General features: G+C 45.6%; 1 protein-coding gene across 3 annotated transcripts in view; it reads left to right on the forward strand.

The window, feature by feature from the left end:
- The first annotated feature begins 12,408 nt into the window (after positions 1 to 12,408).
- The window catches only part of LOC121540202 (protein zyg-11 homolog), a 36,532-nt gene continuing 31,758 nt past the window's right edge, over positions 12,409 to 17,182 (forward strand). For 2 of the 3 annotated variants that reach the window (XM_041848890.2, XM_041848891.1), the window contains exons 1-5: positions 12,409 to 12,964; positions 13,428 to 13,593; positions 13,775 to 13,986; positions 14,079 to 14,396; positions 15,583 to 15,696. In XM_041848890.2, coding sequence (XP_041704824.1) covers positions 12,941 to 12,964; positions 13,428 to 13,593; positions 13,775 to 13,986; positions 14,079 to 14,396; positions 15,583 to 15,696 — 834 coding nt within the window. In that variant the 5' untranslated portion in view covers positions 12,409 to 12,940. The remainder of the gene's footprint in view (positions 12,965 to 13,427; positions 13,594 to 13,774; positions 13,987 to 14,078; positions 14,397 to 15,582; positions 15,697 to 17,182) is intronic. The other variant, XM_041848892.1, reaches the window with a different exon arrangement.

Here is a 17,182-nt window from a genome sequence, read left to right on the forward strand (position 1 = left end):
ACGCAGCCTGCTGCCAAGGACTGTGGGCTCTCATTCTCCGTGGCCGACGTGAGTAAGACATTTTAAGCGTGTTAACCTATGATCCCTAAATGACTATAGCCCCATAGCACTCACTTCTGTCATCATGAAGTGCTTTGAGAGGCTAGTTAAGGATCATATCACCTCCACCTTACCTGACACCCTAGACCCACTTCAATTTGCATACCGCCCCAATAGAGCCACAGACCATGCAATCGCCATTGCACTGCACACTGCCCTATCCCATCTGGACAAGAGGAATACCTATGTAAGAATGCTGTTCATTAACCATTAAGCTCGGGGCCTTGGGTCTGAACCCTGCCCTGTGCAACTGGGTCCTGGACTTCCTGATGAAGTGGAAACAACACCTCCACTACGCTGATCCTCAACACTGGGGCCCCACAAGGGTGCGTGCTCAGCCCCTTCCTGTACTCCCTGTTCACCCATGACTGCGTGGCCACGCACGCCTCCAACTCAATCATCAAGTTCGCAGATGACACAACAGCAGTAGGCCTGATTACCAACAATGACAAGACAGCCTACAGGGAGGAAGTGAGGGGCCTGGCGGAGTGGTGCCAGGAAAATTCCCTCTCCCTCAACAAAATGAAGGAGCTGATCGTGGACTTCAGGAAACAGCAGAGGGAGCACGTCCCTATCCACATCGAAGGGACCGCAGTGGAGAAAGTGAAAAGCTTCAAGTTCCTTGCTGTACACATCACGTTTTACAGCCCTCTAACCAATTGTACTATTATGTGTGTTTTTCCGCGTTATTTGTAATTTATTTTGTACATAATGTTTCTGCCATCATCTCTTATAACCAAAAAGAGCTTCTGGATATCAGGACAGCGATTACTCACCTCGTATTGGACGAAGATTTTTTCTTCAACGAGGCGGCCGTGAAGGATATCATACAGACACCCGACAAGGCCCAAATCCCCGTCATTCGCATGAGGAAGAGACGGAGATATCGTGGACGTAGATCGGGGTGCCTTGTAAGGATCCAACGGCGAGCGAGTAAACTGCCTCTTCCATCAATCCTATTAGCCAATCTTCAATCATTGGATAACAAATTGGATGACCTAAGATTACGGTTATCCTACCAACGGGACATTAAAAACTGTAATATCTTATGTTTCACCGAGTCGTGGCTGAACGACGACATGGATAACATACAGCTAGCGGGCTATACGCTACATCAGCAGGATAGAACGGCTGACTCCGGTAAGACAAGGGGTGGCGGTCTGTGTATATTTGTAAACAACAGCTGGTGCACAAAATCAAATACTAAGGAAGTCTCTAGGTTTTGCTCGCCTGAGGTAGAGTATCTTATGATAAGCTGTAGACCACACTATTTACCAAGAGAGTTTTCATCTATATTTTCATAGCTGTCTATTTACCACCACAAACCAATGCTGGCATTAAGATTGCACTGAATGAGTTGTACAAGGCCATAAATCAACAGGAAAACGCTCATCCAGATGCAGCGCTCCCTAGTGGCCGGGGACTTTAATGCAGGGAAACTTAAATCCGTTCTACCTAATTTCCTACCAGCATGTTAAATGAGCAACCAGAGGAAAAAAAACTCTAGACCACCTTTACTCCACACACAGAGACGCATACAAAGCTCTCCCTCGCCCTCCATTTGGCAAATCTGACCATAACTCTATCCTCCTGATTCCTGCTTATAAGCAAAAACTAAAGCAGGAAGCACCAGTGACTTTCGGTTAATAAAAAGTGGTCAGATGACGCAGATGCTAAGCTACAGGACTGTTTTGCTAGCACAGACTGGAACATGTTCCGGGATTCTTCAGACAGCATTGAGGAGTACACCACATCAGTCACTGGCTTCATCAATAAGTGCATCGATGATGTCGTCCCCACAGTGACCGTACGTACATACCCCAACCAGAAGCCATGGATTACAAGAAACATCCGCACTGAGCTAAAGGGTAGAGCTGCCGCTTTCAAGGAACGGGACTAACCCGGACGCTTATAAGAAATCCCGCTATGCCCTCCGACGAACCATCAAACAGGCAAAGAGTCAATACAGGACTAAGACTGAATCGTACTACACTGGCTCTGACGCTCGTCGGATGTGGCAGGGCTTGAAAACTATTACAGACTACAAAGGGAAGCACAGCCGCGAGCTGCCCAGTGACACAAGCCTACCAGACGAGCTAAACCACTTCTATGCTCGCTTCGAGGCAAGCAACACTGAAGCATGCATGAGAGCACCAGCTGTTCCGGATGACTAGGTGATCACGCTCTCCGTAGCCGATGTGAGTAAGACTTTTAAGAAGGTCAACATTCACAAGGCCGCAGGGCCAGACGGATTACCAGGACGTGTACTCCGAGCATGTGCTGACCAACTGGCAAGTGTCTTCACTGACATTTTCAACATGTCCCTGACTGAGTCTGTAATACCAACATGTTTCAAGCAGACCACCATAGTCCCCGTGCCCAAGGACTCTAAGATAACCTGCCTAAATGACTACCGACCCGTAGCACTGACGTCTGTAGCCATGAAGTGCTTTGAAAGGCTGGTCATGGCTCACATCAACAGCATTATCCCAGAAACCCTAGACCCACTCCAATTTGCATACCGCCCCAACAGATCCACAGATGATGCAATCTCTATTGCACTCCACACTGCCCTTTTCCACCTGGACAAGAGGAACACCTACGTGAGAATGCTATTCATTGACTACAGCTCAGCATTCAACACCATAGTGCCCTCTAAGTTCATCACTAAGCTAAGGATCCTGGGACTAAACACTTCCCTCTGCAACTGGATCCTGGACTTCCTGACGGGCCGCCCCCAGGTGGTAAGGGTAGGTAACAACACATCTGCCACACTGATCCTCAACACGGGGGCCCCTCAGGGGTGCGTGCTCAGTCCCCTCCTGTACTCTCTGTTCACCCATGACTGCATGGCCAGGCACGACTCCAACACCATCATTAAGTTTGCCGACGACACAACAGTGGTAGGCCTGATCACCCGACAACGATGAGACAGCCTATAGGGAGGAGGTCAGAGACCTGGCCGTGTGGTGCCAGGACAACAACCTCTCCCTCAACGTGACCAAGACAAAGGAGATGATTGTGGACTACAGGAAAAAAAAGAGGACTGAGCACGCCCCCATTCTCATCGACGGGCTGTAGTGGAACAGGTTGAGAGCTTCAAGTTCCTTGGTGTCCACATCACCAACGAACTATCATGGTCCAAACACACCAAGACAGTCGTGAAGAGGGCACGACAAAGCCTATTCCCCCTCAGGAGACTGAAAAGATTTGGCATGGGTCCACAGCTGCACCATCGAGAGCATCCTGACTGGTTGTATCACCGCCTGGTATGTCAACTGCTTGGCCTCCGACCGCAAGGCACTACAGAGGGTAGTGCGTACGGCCCAGTACATCACTGGGGCCAAGCTTCCTGCCATCCAGGACCTCTATACCAGGCGGTGTCAGAGGAAGGCCCTCAAAATTGTCAAAGACTCCAGCCACCCTAGTCATAGACTGTTCTCTCTGCTACCGCACGGCAAGCGGTACCGGAGTGCCAAGTCTAGGTCCAAAAGACTTCTCAACAGCTTCTACCCCCAAGCCATAAGACTCCTGAACAGCTAATCATGGCTACCCGGACTATTTGCACTGCCCCCCCACCCCATCCTTTTTACGCTGCTGTTACTCTGTTAATTATTTATGCATAGTCACTTTAACTCTACCCACATGTACATATTACCTCAACTACCTCAACTAGCCGGTGCCCCCGCACATTGACTCTGCACCGGTACCCCCCTGTATATATTGCCTCCCTACTGTTATTTTATTTTACTTCTGCTCTTTTTTTCTCAACACTTTTTTTGTTGTTGTTTTATTTTTACTTTTTTTGTTTAAAATAAATGCACTGTTGGTTAAGGGCTGTAAGTAAGCATTTCACTGTAATGTCTGCACCTGTTGTATTCGGCGCATGTGACCAATACAATTTGATTTGATTTGATTTGACAATCTGAAATGGTCCACCCACACAGACAGTGTGGTGAAGAAGGCACAACAGCGCCTCTTCAACCTCAGGAGGCTGAAGAAATTAGGCTTGGCCCCTAAGACCCTCTAACTTTTACAGATGCACAATTGAGAGAATCATGTAGGGCTGTATCACCACTTGGTATGGCAACTGCACCGCCCACAACTGCAGGGCTCTCCAGAGGGTGGTGCCGTCTTACCAACGCATCACCGGGGCACACTGCCTGCCCTCCAGGACACCTACAGCACCCGAAATCACAGGAAAGCCAAAAAGATCAATAAGGACATCAACCACCCGAGCCACGGCCTGTTTACACCACTATCATCCAGAAGGCAAGGTCAGTACAGGTGCATCAAAGTTGGGACCGAGAGACTGAAAAAGAGCTTCTATCTCAAGGCCATCAGACTGTTAAATAGCCATCACTAGCCGGCTACCACCCATTTACTCAACCCTGCACCTTAGAGGCTGCTGCTCTGTGTACATAGACATGGAATCACTGGTCACTTTAATAATGTTTAAATACTGTTATACTCATTTCATACAGTTGAAGTCGGAAGTTTACATACACCTTAGCCAAATACATTTAAACTCAGTTTCACAATTCCTGACATTTAATCCTAGTAAAAATTCCCTGTCTTAGGTCAGTTAAGATCACTACTGATCAGTTTCACTTAAGGACCAAAGGATTGACAGCCGTCCCATATAGATTGCAAAATAGTTGGGAAGAGATTTTTGACGTACCGATCCCATGGCATAGTGTTTATGAACTGACACACAAAACGACACCGGATTCAAAAATTAGAATCTTTCAATTTAAATTATTATATAAAATTCTTGCTACCAATAGAATGTTATTTATATGGGGGATACAATCTTCCCAGCTCTGCAGATTTTGCTGTGAAGAGGCAGAATCATTAGATCATTTGTTTTGGTTCTGTCCATTTGTAGCTTGTTTTTGGACACAGGTCCAGGAATGGCTAAAGGATTGCAATATTTACCTGGAGTTAACCTTGCAGATAGCATTACTGGGTGATCTGAAAAGTCATAGTCAATCAATCAATAATATAATAATACTTTTAGCAAAAATGTTTATTTTTAATTCACAATCTGTAGAAGCAATGAGAATAGAAAGGTTCAGAACTTTTGTAAAACATCACAGTACGGTTGAAATATATATGGCAAATAGAAATCCTATATGGATGGTGTTAAGAGATAGATGGGAGGTATTGAATAGAGTTGGAGGATGGGACTAATAATAACAAAGATAGCTAATAATGTAAGCATACTGTGTCCATAATAAGTATATAGGTTGTATGTTGGGAGCTTTTGGGAAAGAGCACAGTTAGAAAGATATGGCATATAGAAGCAAACCGGATGGACATCATGAAAATGATCGGAGAGGTTGAGAGTAGAAGAAGTTCAGGAGCAAAAAAATAAAAAATAATAATATATAATAGAATTATTGTAAAATTAACTGTGTCCATAAGGTGTAGATAGTAAGTATAGACCGGAAGTAGAGGCCTGGGCATTGTTGTTCACTAATTAACTCCCCAAGTAGGGAAAGGATGGCGGGGTTGAAAAGTAATAAAGGTGATTATATATATATATATATACCTCTATGGCCAATCTTCCCACGCAGCTGAAACAAATGAGGAGCTGATGAGCTGAAGGTTTGGGAAGGGAAGAGACACAGTCTCCGAGCTGGGCTCTCTGGAGGACAAGAGTGCTGCACGTCCACTTCCATGAGGAATATAAGGATTTGGAGATACTTACCTTTGGGAAATACTCACCTTTGGATATATGCACCTGTGGAAATACGTGTGGGACATTTGGAAGGACGTTTTGCTGGGGTTGGCCACTAGCTGCAACGTGGAATACAGTAAGACTAGGGAGAGTTATTTGAGCGAGGGAGAGTTATGATTTTGGATGTGGAAGAGACATCCCTGAACTGTTAACCCTAAAAGAGCCACCAGAGAACAGAATTGTGTTATACTTTCGTTAGTTTCCCAAGACCTTTAATAAAAATTCTTGTTTTGGTTTGAACCTGGTCTCCTTGCACTACTTGAGCAATCCCGCTGAAAGCTGTGTAGCCTCTCGTGACATCACAGATGGTGGAGAATCGGGCACGCCTAGCGTTAATAGTGCATGTCGAGGAGGATACCGAAGGTTTGATCACCCAGTTTTCCAAGTTGGCCGTAGGCTCCCGCCACTGAAATGGGAGGACATATTGAAAGCCCTTGTTGCTGGCCAGCAAGCCCAGATGCAAGGCAAACGTGGCTCTCTTGGAGGAGCAAAAGAAAGCCAACCTTCTGAAGGCAGAGGAATTGCAGTTGCAGAGACAGAGGGTGGTCCAAAATACCCGCCCAATAAAGGCAAGTGACTTTATATCTAAGATGGGAGCTACCGATGACATTGAGGCATACCTGCATGCATTTGAGGCCACGGCCACTAGGGAAGCCTGGCCCAAGCAACAGTGGGTTGGTCTGTTAGCCCCCTTTCTAACCGGGAATCGCTGAATGCTGTCCGGGACCTGGGCCCTGACCAGGTTACTGACTATGATGCCCTGAAGTCTGAGATCCCTCAGCAGATATGGACTCACAAAGTTTGGTATGGCCCAGCGCTCACGGCTGGACCTTCCAACCAGACCAACCTCCTCGGCGCAGATGCATGAACTTGTCCGAATCGCAAGGAAATGGCTGGATCCGCAGAGGAATACAGCAGCGGCGGTGGTGGAGGCCGTTGTGGTGGATCGTTACCTCACGCGCCCTGCCTTATGAGGCAAAACGGTTCATCAGTCAACAGGCCTTGACCACGGCTGATCTGACCGTGAAGCTGTGGAAAAGTACCAGGCCACAGCGGAGATGCTGAATGCTTCCCGAAAAGACCCCAGGAGGGCGGCCCCACCACAAATGGGAAGAACCCGTCCAAAGGGACCCCAAGGTCTCGAACCCAGCCACGTCAGGGACTTATCCCGGCTCCAGGGGGAGCCAGAAACCAGCGGGTCCAAGAAGAGTACACCAGGAGGGGGAAACTTCGACAGTGTTACCGGTGTGTGGGGAGATGGGACATATCTCCTGGCAGTGTGGGAAACCAGCCGATGAACCCTATGCCCACACGGAGTCCTCCAGCTCAGCACCCACACACCGTTTTGCCTCGCTCTTGGGAGTCGTAGATGGCGGCCCAGATCGACCCCCCCACCTGCCCGGTAACTGTGAATCACCATGATGTGGAGGCCTTACTGGATTCTGGTAGCCGGGCCACCCTGGTGCGTGGGATTTGGTGGGCCCAACGTGTCTGACCCCGGGGAAAGTCCTCCCAGTTTCCTGTGTCCATGGGGACACCAGAGAATACCCCATTACTGAACTTACAATGACCAGCACACGGGAACCATACACACGACGGCGGGGTGGTTGATTCCCTCCCCGTCCCTGTCCTAATTGGACGAGACTGCCCAGCCTTTACCCACTCTGGAGAGAGTCTCAGGAGAGGATAACCTTGAGTACCTCGGGAAACGGAGAGGCAAGACTCATCCTGGGAAGGCTCCGTGCAATCCTCCGAGTTACTCACTCCCGCCCGGGCTTTGATAGGGATGGCAGGTGCCCAGACCGACACAGAGACGGAGCTACAGAATCTGGACAAAGAACTGTCTGGTCTGAAGGGGACCGCTGAGAGGTATCGTTTGTTAAAGCAACAGTTAGACATGAAGACAGAAGAGTTAGATATCCTCCAGGCTAAACTCCAACAGAGCTCCTTCCTAAGCAACAGGAGGAGCTGGAGAGGCTGCGCAGGACCATCGAGGAGTGTGAGGAGACCCTGCGCAGTAGTAAGGAGGTCCAGAAGAAGGCAGAGGAGAAGTACAAGGTGTTGGAGAACAAGATGAAGAATGCGAGGCAGAGAGAGAGAAGGAACTGAAAGCTGCTCAACAGAAGCTAAACTCTGCTAAAACCAAGGCTGATGCCGTTCAGTAAGAAACTCAAGGAGAGACAACAGGAGGCTGAGTCCCTGGTCCTAGAGTTGGAGGAGTGGAAGAGAGAGCAGGCTGGCAAGCACCACGGCAATGCGGACGCCCCTCTCCCGGCGTGATGCCTTCTTCGCTGCCTTTACCCCGACGAGGACGTCGGTCCCGAGGAGGGGATGTGTGATGTCACGAGAGGCTGTGTCCTGGAGGGACGTTACATCCCCCTGAGGTGGCTGCAAACCCAGACAGCTATGGCTCCATCTGCTGGTATGGTCGGGAACTCCACCCCTCTATGGCCAATCTTCCCACGCAGCTGAAACAAATGAGGAGCTGATGAGCTGAAGGTTTGGGAAGGAAGAGACACAGTCTCCGAGCTGGGCTCTCTTGGAGGACAAGAGTGCTGCACGTCCACTTCCAGAGGAATATAAGGATTTGGAGATACTTACCTTTGGGAAATACTCACCTTTGGATATATGCACCTGTGGAAATACGTGTGGGACATTTGGAAGGACGTTTTGCTGGGTTGGCCACTAGCTGCAACGTGGAATACAGTAAGACTAGGGAGAGTTATTTGAGCGAGGGAGAGTTATGATTTTGGATGTGGAAGAGACATCCCTGAACTGTTAACCCTTAAAGAGCCACCAGAGAACAGAATTGTGTTATACTTTCGTTAGTTTCCCAAGACCTTTAATAAAATCCTTGTTTTGGTTGAACCTGGTCTCCTTGCACTACTTGAGCAATCCCGCTGAAAGCTGTGTAGCCTCTCGTGACATCACAATATATAAAAAAAACATGGGGGATTGGAAGTGATGCAGACAATTACATTGATAGAAGATTCAATCTATCTGCAATATTAAGCTGATCCACCCCCCCCCCCAAAAAAATAAAAAAAATAACCACTTTATTTTAATAATGTGAAATGTCCGAATAATAGTCGAGATAATTATTTATTTCAGCTTTTTATTTATTTCATCACATTCCCAGTGGGTCAGAAGTTTACATCCACTCAATTAGTATTTGGTAGCATTGCCTTTAAATTGTTTAACTTGGGTCAAACGTTTCGGGTAGCCTTCCACAAGCTTCCCACAATAAGTTGGGTGAATCTTGGCCCATTCCTCCTGACAGAGCTGGTGTAACTGAGTCAGGTTTGTAGGCCTCCTTGCTCGCACACGTTTTTCAGTTCTGCCCACACATTTTCTATAGGATTGAGGTCAGGGCTTTGTGATGGCCACTCCAATACCTTGACTTTGTTGTCCTTAAGCCATTTTGCATGTCGCTCTGAATAAGAGCGTCTGCTAAATGACTTAAATGTAATGCTTGGGGTCATTGTCCATTTGGAAGACCCATTTGCGACCAAGCTTTAACTTCCTGACTGACGTCTTGAGATGTTGCTTCAATATATCCACATAATTCTTCTTCCTCATGATGCCATCTATTTTGTGAAGTGCACCAGTCCCTCCTGCAGGAAAGCACCGCCACAGCATGATGCTGCCACCCCCCGTGCTTCACGGTTGGAATGGTGTTCTTCGGCTTGCAAGCCTCGTTCTTTTTCCTCCAAACATAGCGATGGTCATTATGGCCAAACAGTTCTATTTTTGTTAATCAGACCGGAGGACATTTCTCCAAAAAGTACGATCTTTGTCCCCATGTGCAGTTGCAAACCGTAGTCTGGCTTTTTTATGGCGGTTTTGGAGCAGTGGCTTCTTCCTTGCTGAGCGGCCTTTCAGGTTATGTCAATATAGGACTTGTTTTACTGTGGATATAGATACTTTTGTACCCGTTTCCTCCATCATCTTCACAAGGTCCTTTGCTGTTGTTCTGGGATTGATTTGCACTTTTCGCACCAAAGTACGTTCATCTCTAGGAGACAGAACGCATCTCCTTCCTGAGCGGTATGACGGCTGAGTGGTCCCATGGTGTTTATACTTTTGTACTATTGTTTGTACAGATGAACGTGGTACCTTCAGGCATTTGGAAATGAACCAGACTTGTGGAGATCTACAATTCTTTTTCTGAAGTCTTGGCTGATTTGTTTTGATTTTCCCATGATGTCAAGCAAAGAGGCACTGAGTTTGAAGGTAGGCCTTGAAATACATCCACAGGTACACCTCCAATTGACTCAAATGATGTCAATTAACCTATCAGAAGCTTCTAAAGTCATGACATAATTTTCTGGAATTTTCCAAGCTGTTTAAAGGAACAGTCAACTTAGTGTTTGTAAACTTCTGACCCACTAGAATTGTGATACAGTGAATTATAGGTGAAATAATTTGTCTGTAAACAATTGTTGGAAATATTACTTGTGTCATGCAAAGTAGATGTCCTAACCGACTTGCCAAAACTATAGTTTGTTAACATGTGGTTGAAAAACGTTTTAATGACTCCAACCTAAGTGTATGTAAACTTCCGACTTCAACTGTATGAGGCTATGTATTTTTGCAGCAATTCATGGACAGTTTTGAAAAAGTCATACAAATAAGCATTGGATATTGAATGCTCCAGGCCTCATATAATTTTTGGACATTTTAGTATTTGTGCACATGCTAGGCAGAGATGGTAGGAGGACTCACAACTCATAAACGCATCATATTTTGTCTATGTAGAGTAAGATGATGGCAAGGATCTTCAACTAGTTGGCATAAACCACCTGAATATTCATTCGATTTTTCTTGAAGGTCAGGTGATTTAGAGAAATGAATTGTTAGAACAAGAAGATTTTCAAACACTCAGCACTTGGGAAACATAGATCAGGGGTGGCCAACCCTCCTGGAGCGCAAGCAGGGTTTACCCAAATTACAAAATGTTTGTGTCCTTACCTTGAAAACAATCTATGGACAAGGAGACTGCAATCTATGATTTGGTTACCCACTGCCATTAACCATTAATATTAGTATTTATTGATCAGAGCCTTGGTGAAGTGGTTAAACTCCCCGGCATGTGTCGCATAAAACTTTCCACTTGAAAACAGGAATCAATCCCTACTTCCAACCTTCCCACTGTTTCTCCCATTTGCATGTCTCCCCATCTCATTTCATTACTGTCTGAATAAAGTGTCAAACCACCTCAATAATATGTTTAAAAAATAATACTTTACATTTCATCACCCAAAAATCTCAAAGTAACAAAGATGTCAAATGTTGAGTATTCATTTAATGCTCAAAGCATCCTGAATACACCTTTATATTATTAAAATGTTCCACCCTGGACATAGGCCTAAGCCATGTCAAAATACATGGAATGACAGAAAATTAGCTTTAAAACAATACACATTTCCTTGGGGGGAGACCATCAGACTGCCCATCTAGGGGTTGTGCAGTGGCGATTTTAGCATGTAAATCTTGGTGGGGCAAACAAAACAGTGGGAGGCCCTGGTGCTCAGTTGTGCACCAGGGCCTCCCACTCCTCTTTCTATTCTGGTTAGAGCCAGTTTGCGCTATTCTGTGAAGGGAGTAGTACACAGCGTTGTACGAGATCTTCAGTTTCTTGGCAATTTCTCACATGGAATAGCATTCATTTCTCAGAACAAGAATAGACTGATGAGTTTCAGAAGAAAGTTATTTGTTTCTGGCCATTTTGAGCCTGTAATCAAACCCACAATTGCTGATGCTCCAGATACTCAACTAGTCTCAAGAAGGCCAGTTTTGTTGCTTCTTTAATCAGCACAACAGTTTTCAGCTGTGCTAACATAATTGCAAAAGGGTTTTCTAAGGATCAATTAGCCTTTTAAAATAATACACTTGGATTAGCAAACACAACGTGCCATTGGAACACAGGACTGATGGTTGCTGATAATGGGCCTCTGTATGCCTATGTAGATATTCCATTAAAAATCAGCTGTTTCCAGCTACAATAGCCATTTACAACATTAATAATGTCTACACTGTATTTCTGATCAATTTGAAGTTATTTTAATGGACATAAAAATAGCTTTTCTTTCGAAAACAAGGACATTTCTAAGTGACCCCAAACTTTTGAATGGTAGTATATATATATATATATATATATATATATATATTTTACATTGTTTGCGAACTGATATGTGACATGACCCTGCATGACGGGTCGCCACTGGGGTTGTGCCAGGGGGCAATTAAATTTAAATAGCAAATCTCAATCCAAGCTTAATTCAAAAGTTGGCAGCACTGAAGCTAGGTGACACTGCATGCTGCAGTTGGTGAGAAGCAACTGCAGTCATGGCCAGAAGGTCATTCATTACCTTTTGTCAAATTAACATCAGATTTGACTTTTCGTAGCAGGTTTGGAGAATTAACACAACAGATTAGGTTAAGGTTTGGGAAGGGGTTAGAAAAAAATAAAAACAAATATACTTTTGTGGTTATCTCATAAAAGCTGGATCCCTTCTAGTCATGACCAGCGATTTGAAGGCGACTTTATCAAAAACCGCATGACCTTTGATCACATCAACATGTAGGCGCAGTCGGACAATTTGTATCCCCATAATGCAACAACCTTTGAAACGGACTAGACAACATTTATCCTCTCGAAAGCGCGCTGTTCCTAGCATAGAATGTAAATAATAGGTTCCTAGCCGGTGATGTACTTCCTGTGTCATGACCTTTGTTTACTGTCTGTTAACAAAAATAGCTAGATCTATCGTTTTCTCCGGTGAATGTTTACGTTCAAACTGGCTGTATGTTGATTAAGAGAGAAGTGTCAGCCTTGTTGACTAACGGACATGGTCTGAAAATGAAATCGGAAAATGTTCACAACTATCCATCGTTGCAGGAACATCTATTTTCTATCTTCGTAACAACAAGTTACCTAGCAGCTAGCTAGTTGTTAGCTCCTCGCAACAACTATTTTCAGCTAGATTAGGCTATCTAGGTAGCAAGTTAACAAGACAAACCGAGCCTATAGCTATATTTATTTTTGGTCAGGTGTCAAGCCTTCCCGTCTGTTTCAACTATCACTGTGTGCATGATATGGCCTGCAATTTTTTTAACATGGTGAGTTTTTTATCGCTATCATTTTCTAACATTCAATCGTGCATTGTTCGAAAAATGCATACAGGTAGCTAGCCTATTCATAGACACTAACTAGCTACTTTGGGATAAGGCAGAATGCCTTGATTATAATGCCTTGTGTTTTCGAGAGCAAATCGGTAACTAGCAAGCGAGGTAACTATGTAACGTTATCTGCTGAAATGTAATCCACGACGATGGCTAGTTAAACCTTTCTTAGCTGGAGGTGCTCGTTATTATTATTTTTTGTTGACAATTTACCATCACCAGACATTCTCTACCTCCTGGGTGTATCTGGATATCAGGTCTCATTGGCGACCATTTTAACTTAGCCATTATAACTACGGTATTTAAACGCTTGGTATGCGATTTGGGAATGCTGCCTGGAAGTGGCGGGAACATAATTGTCTAATGGTGATCTCTTGCTGTGTGTGCGCACTTGTTCCAGGATGAGGCGTCCCCTGCATCTCTGACGGACCTGTGTCTGTCCTATGTCAGTAGGAACCTGGAGAGGTTCTGTGTGAAGCATGCTGATGGATCTCTCTGTCTCAGAGACTCTCTGCTGTTTCCCCAGGAGCTAGCTGACCAGCTGCTGGCTAAGATGGCCACTGAAGGTGAGCAAGGAGGATGAAGTAGTCAACGGTCACAGATCCAAGCTCAGATCCTTACTTTGATAATTAGTAGAAAACACAAAACAGGCATTTAATTCAGTGTCTAGAGCAGTAATGGGCAAATTCCATTCCTTAAATGATTTTGTCTCAGCTCTAACAAAAAAGTGTGTGTGTATGTTTCCAGGTCTGTTGAATGACAGTACAGTAGGAGTGTTTCGTAGCAGTGAGTACCTCCGGCTGCGTCGTGCATGTATCCGTACGGCCCGTATCTCTGCCGAGGCGTTCCAGAGAGCTCTCTGTCCTCACCGCCTGCTGGAGCTGGACGCTGCCAGGGTCAACGCTGACCTCACCGTCTCTGACATACTACATGGCCTTGCCTCCAACAAACACTGCCGGGTAAACACACTAATAAGAGAGCCTCCAGCAGGTACAGACACCCACAAACACTCTCCTTCTCTCACTCTCCCCCTTCTCCCTCTCCCCCCCAGGAGAGCTTGCAGCGGTTGGTCCTTACAGGTCTGACCATGTCCTCTCTGGAGGAACCATCATGTCACTGTTTCAGCTCTCTCCAGGGGCTCCGCTCCCTCTCCCTGGCCAATGTGGATTTCTACGACTCTGGGCTGGCTGACGTGTGTTCCCTGTCCCGCCTGGAGAGCCTGGACCTGTCCAACACCTCAGTGACCAACCTCAACCCTCTACTGGGTCTCAGAGAGAGGCTGAGGTCACTAACACTACACCAGCTGAAGAGGCTGGAGATGAGCACTGCACAGCTACTGGCTGTCATTGGACAACTGGAGGCACTGCAGGTGGATGGGGACAGCTCTAATGATGAAGTTCTGCCTTGATTTGCTCCACTATAAAGAGCATATACACTATATATACAAAAATATGTGGACACCCGTTTAAATTAGTGGATTCGGTAATTTCAGCCACACCCGTTGCTGACAGGTGTATAAAATTGAGCACACGACCATGCAATCTCCTTAGACAAACATTGGCAGTAGAATGGCCTTACTGAAGAGCTCAGTGACTTTCAACGGGGAACCGTCATAGGATGCCACCTTTCCAACAAGTCAGTTCGTCAAAGTTCTGCCTTGCTAGAGTTGTCCCGGTCAACTGTAAGTGCTGTTTTTGTGAAGTGGAAACGTTTAGGCGCAACAACGGCTCAGCCGTGAAGTGGTAAGCCACATAAGCTCATAGAACGGGACCGCAGAGTGCAGAAGCGCGTAGCGCGTAGGAATCATCTGTCCTCTGTTGCAACACTCACTACCAAGTTCCAAACTGCCTCTAGAAGCAACGTCAGCACAAGAACGCTACCTGCCCCAATGCATAGTGCCAACTGTAAAGTTTGGTGGAGGAGGAATAATGTTCTGGGGCTGTTTTTCATGGTTCGGGCTAGATCCCTTAGTTCCAGTGAAGGGTAATCTTAACGCTACAAGATACAATGACATTTTAGATGATTCTGTGCTTCCAACTTTGTGGCAACAGTTTGGGGAAGGCCCTTTCCTGTTTCAGCATGACAATACGCCCGTGCACAAAGCGAGGTCCATACAGAAAGGGTTTGTCAAGATCGGTGTGGAAGCCCTGACCTCAACCCCATCGAACACCTTTGGGATGAATTGGAACGCTGACTGCGAGCCAGGCCAAATCGCCCAACATCAGTGCCCGACCTCACTAATGCTCTTGTGGCTGAATGGAACCAAGTCCCCGCAGCAATGTCCAACATCTAGTGGAAAGCCCTCCCAGAAGAGTGGAGGCTGTTATAGCAGCAAAGGGGGTACCAACTCCATATTAATGCCCATGATTTTGGAATGAGATGTTCGACAAGCAGGTGTCCACATACTTTTGGTCATGTAGTGTACATTGCTGAGCCAAGTTTCTGAAACATTATTAGCGATCCGTCACTGTGATTGTTAGCTATCCCTGAACTTTACTTGCGGTGCTCTAATGGGTTTACTTCTGATACTTTTGTGTGTGAACCTACCCATGCAGCACCTGGACATCAGTGATGATAAACAGTTCACATCAGATGTGGCTCATCAGCTGCTGGGTGAGCCTGGGATCCTGCCTGCTCTGGTCTCGCTGGATGTGTCTGGACGCAAACAGGTACTGGAGACAGAGTATGAGTTTAGTTGACTAGAGTTGTGAGTGGGTGTATTGCAGACCTGGCTGTGTGTGTAGGGCAGGGTTCACCAATAGGCGGCCCGATCAAAAACATGTAATATACTACACATATATATATATATATATATATATATATATATATATATATATATATATATATATATATATATATATATATATATATATATATATATATATATATATATATATATATATATATATAATAATATATACACAGTGGGGAAAAAAAGTATTTAGTCAGCCACCAATTGTGCAAGTTCTCCCACTTAAAAAGATGAGAGAGGCCTGTCATTTTCATCATAGGTACCCGTCAACTATGACAGACAAATTGAAAAAAAAATCCAGAAAATCACATTGTAGGTTTTTAATGAATTTAATTGCAAATTATGGTGGAAAATAAGTATTTGGTCACCTACAAACAAGCAAGATTTCTGGCTCTCACAGACCTGTAACTACTCTTCTTTAAGAGGCTCCTCTGTCCTCCACTCGTTACCTGTATTAATGGCACCTGTTTGAACTTGTTATCAGTATAAAAGACACCTGTCCACAACCTCAAACAGTCACACTCCAAACTCCACTATGGTCAAGACCAAAGAGCTGTCAAAGGACACCAGAAACAAAATTGTAGACCTGCACCAGGCTAGGAAGACTGCATCTGCAATAGGTAAGCAGCTTGGTTTGAAGAAATCAACTGTGGGAGCAATTATTAGGAAATGGAAGACATCCAAGACCACTGATAATCTCCTTCGATCTGGGGCTCCACGCAAGATCTCACCCGTGGGTCCAAATGATCACAAGAATGGTGAGCAAAAATCCCAGAACCACAGGGGGAGAGACCTGGAACAGAGAGCTGGGACCAAAGTAACAAGCCTACATCAGTAACACACTACTCCGCCAGGGACTCAAATCCTGCATTGCCAGACGTGTCCCCCTGCTTAAGCCAGTACATGTCCAGGCCCGTCTGAAATTTGCTAGAGTGCATTTGGATGATCCAGAAGAGGATTGGGAGAATGTCATATGGTCAGATGAAACCAAAATATAACTTTTTGATAAAACTCAACTCATCGTGTTTGGAGGACAAAAAGAATGCTGAGTTGCATCCAAAGAACACCATACCTACTGTGAAGCATGGGGTGGAAACTTCATGCTTTGGGGGCTGTTTTTCTGCCAAAGGACCAGGACGACTGATCCGTGTAAAGGAAAGAATGAATGGGGCCATGTATCGTCGAGATTTTGAGTGAAAACCTCCTTCCATCAGCAAGGGCATTGAAGATTAAACGTGGCTGGGTCTTTTACAATGATCCCAAACACACACCCCGGGCAACGAAGGAGTGGCTTCGTAAGAAGCATTTAAAGGTCCTGGATGGCCTAGCAGTCTCCACATCTCAGATCTCCCCCATAGAAAATCTTTGGAGGGAGTTGAAAGTCCGTGTTGCTCCGCCGACAG

This window comes from Coregonus clupeaformis, chromosome 26, assembly GCF_020615455.1.
Source record: "Coregonus clupeaformis isolate EN_2021a chromosome 26, ASM2061545v1, whole genome shotgun sequence".
Lineage (NCBI taxonomy): Eukaryota > Metazoa > Chordata > Actinopteri > Salmoniformes > Salmonidae > Coregonus > Coregonus clupeaformis.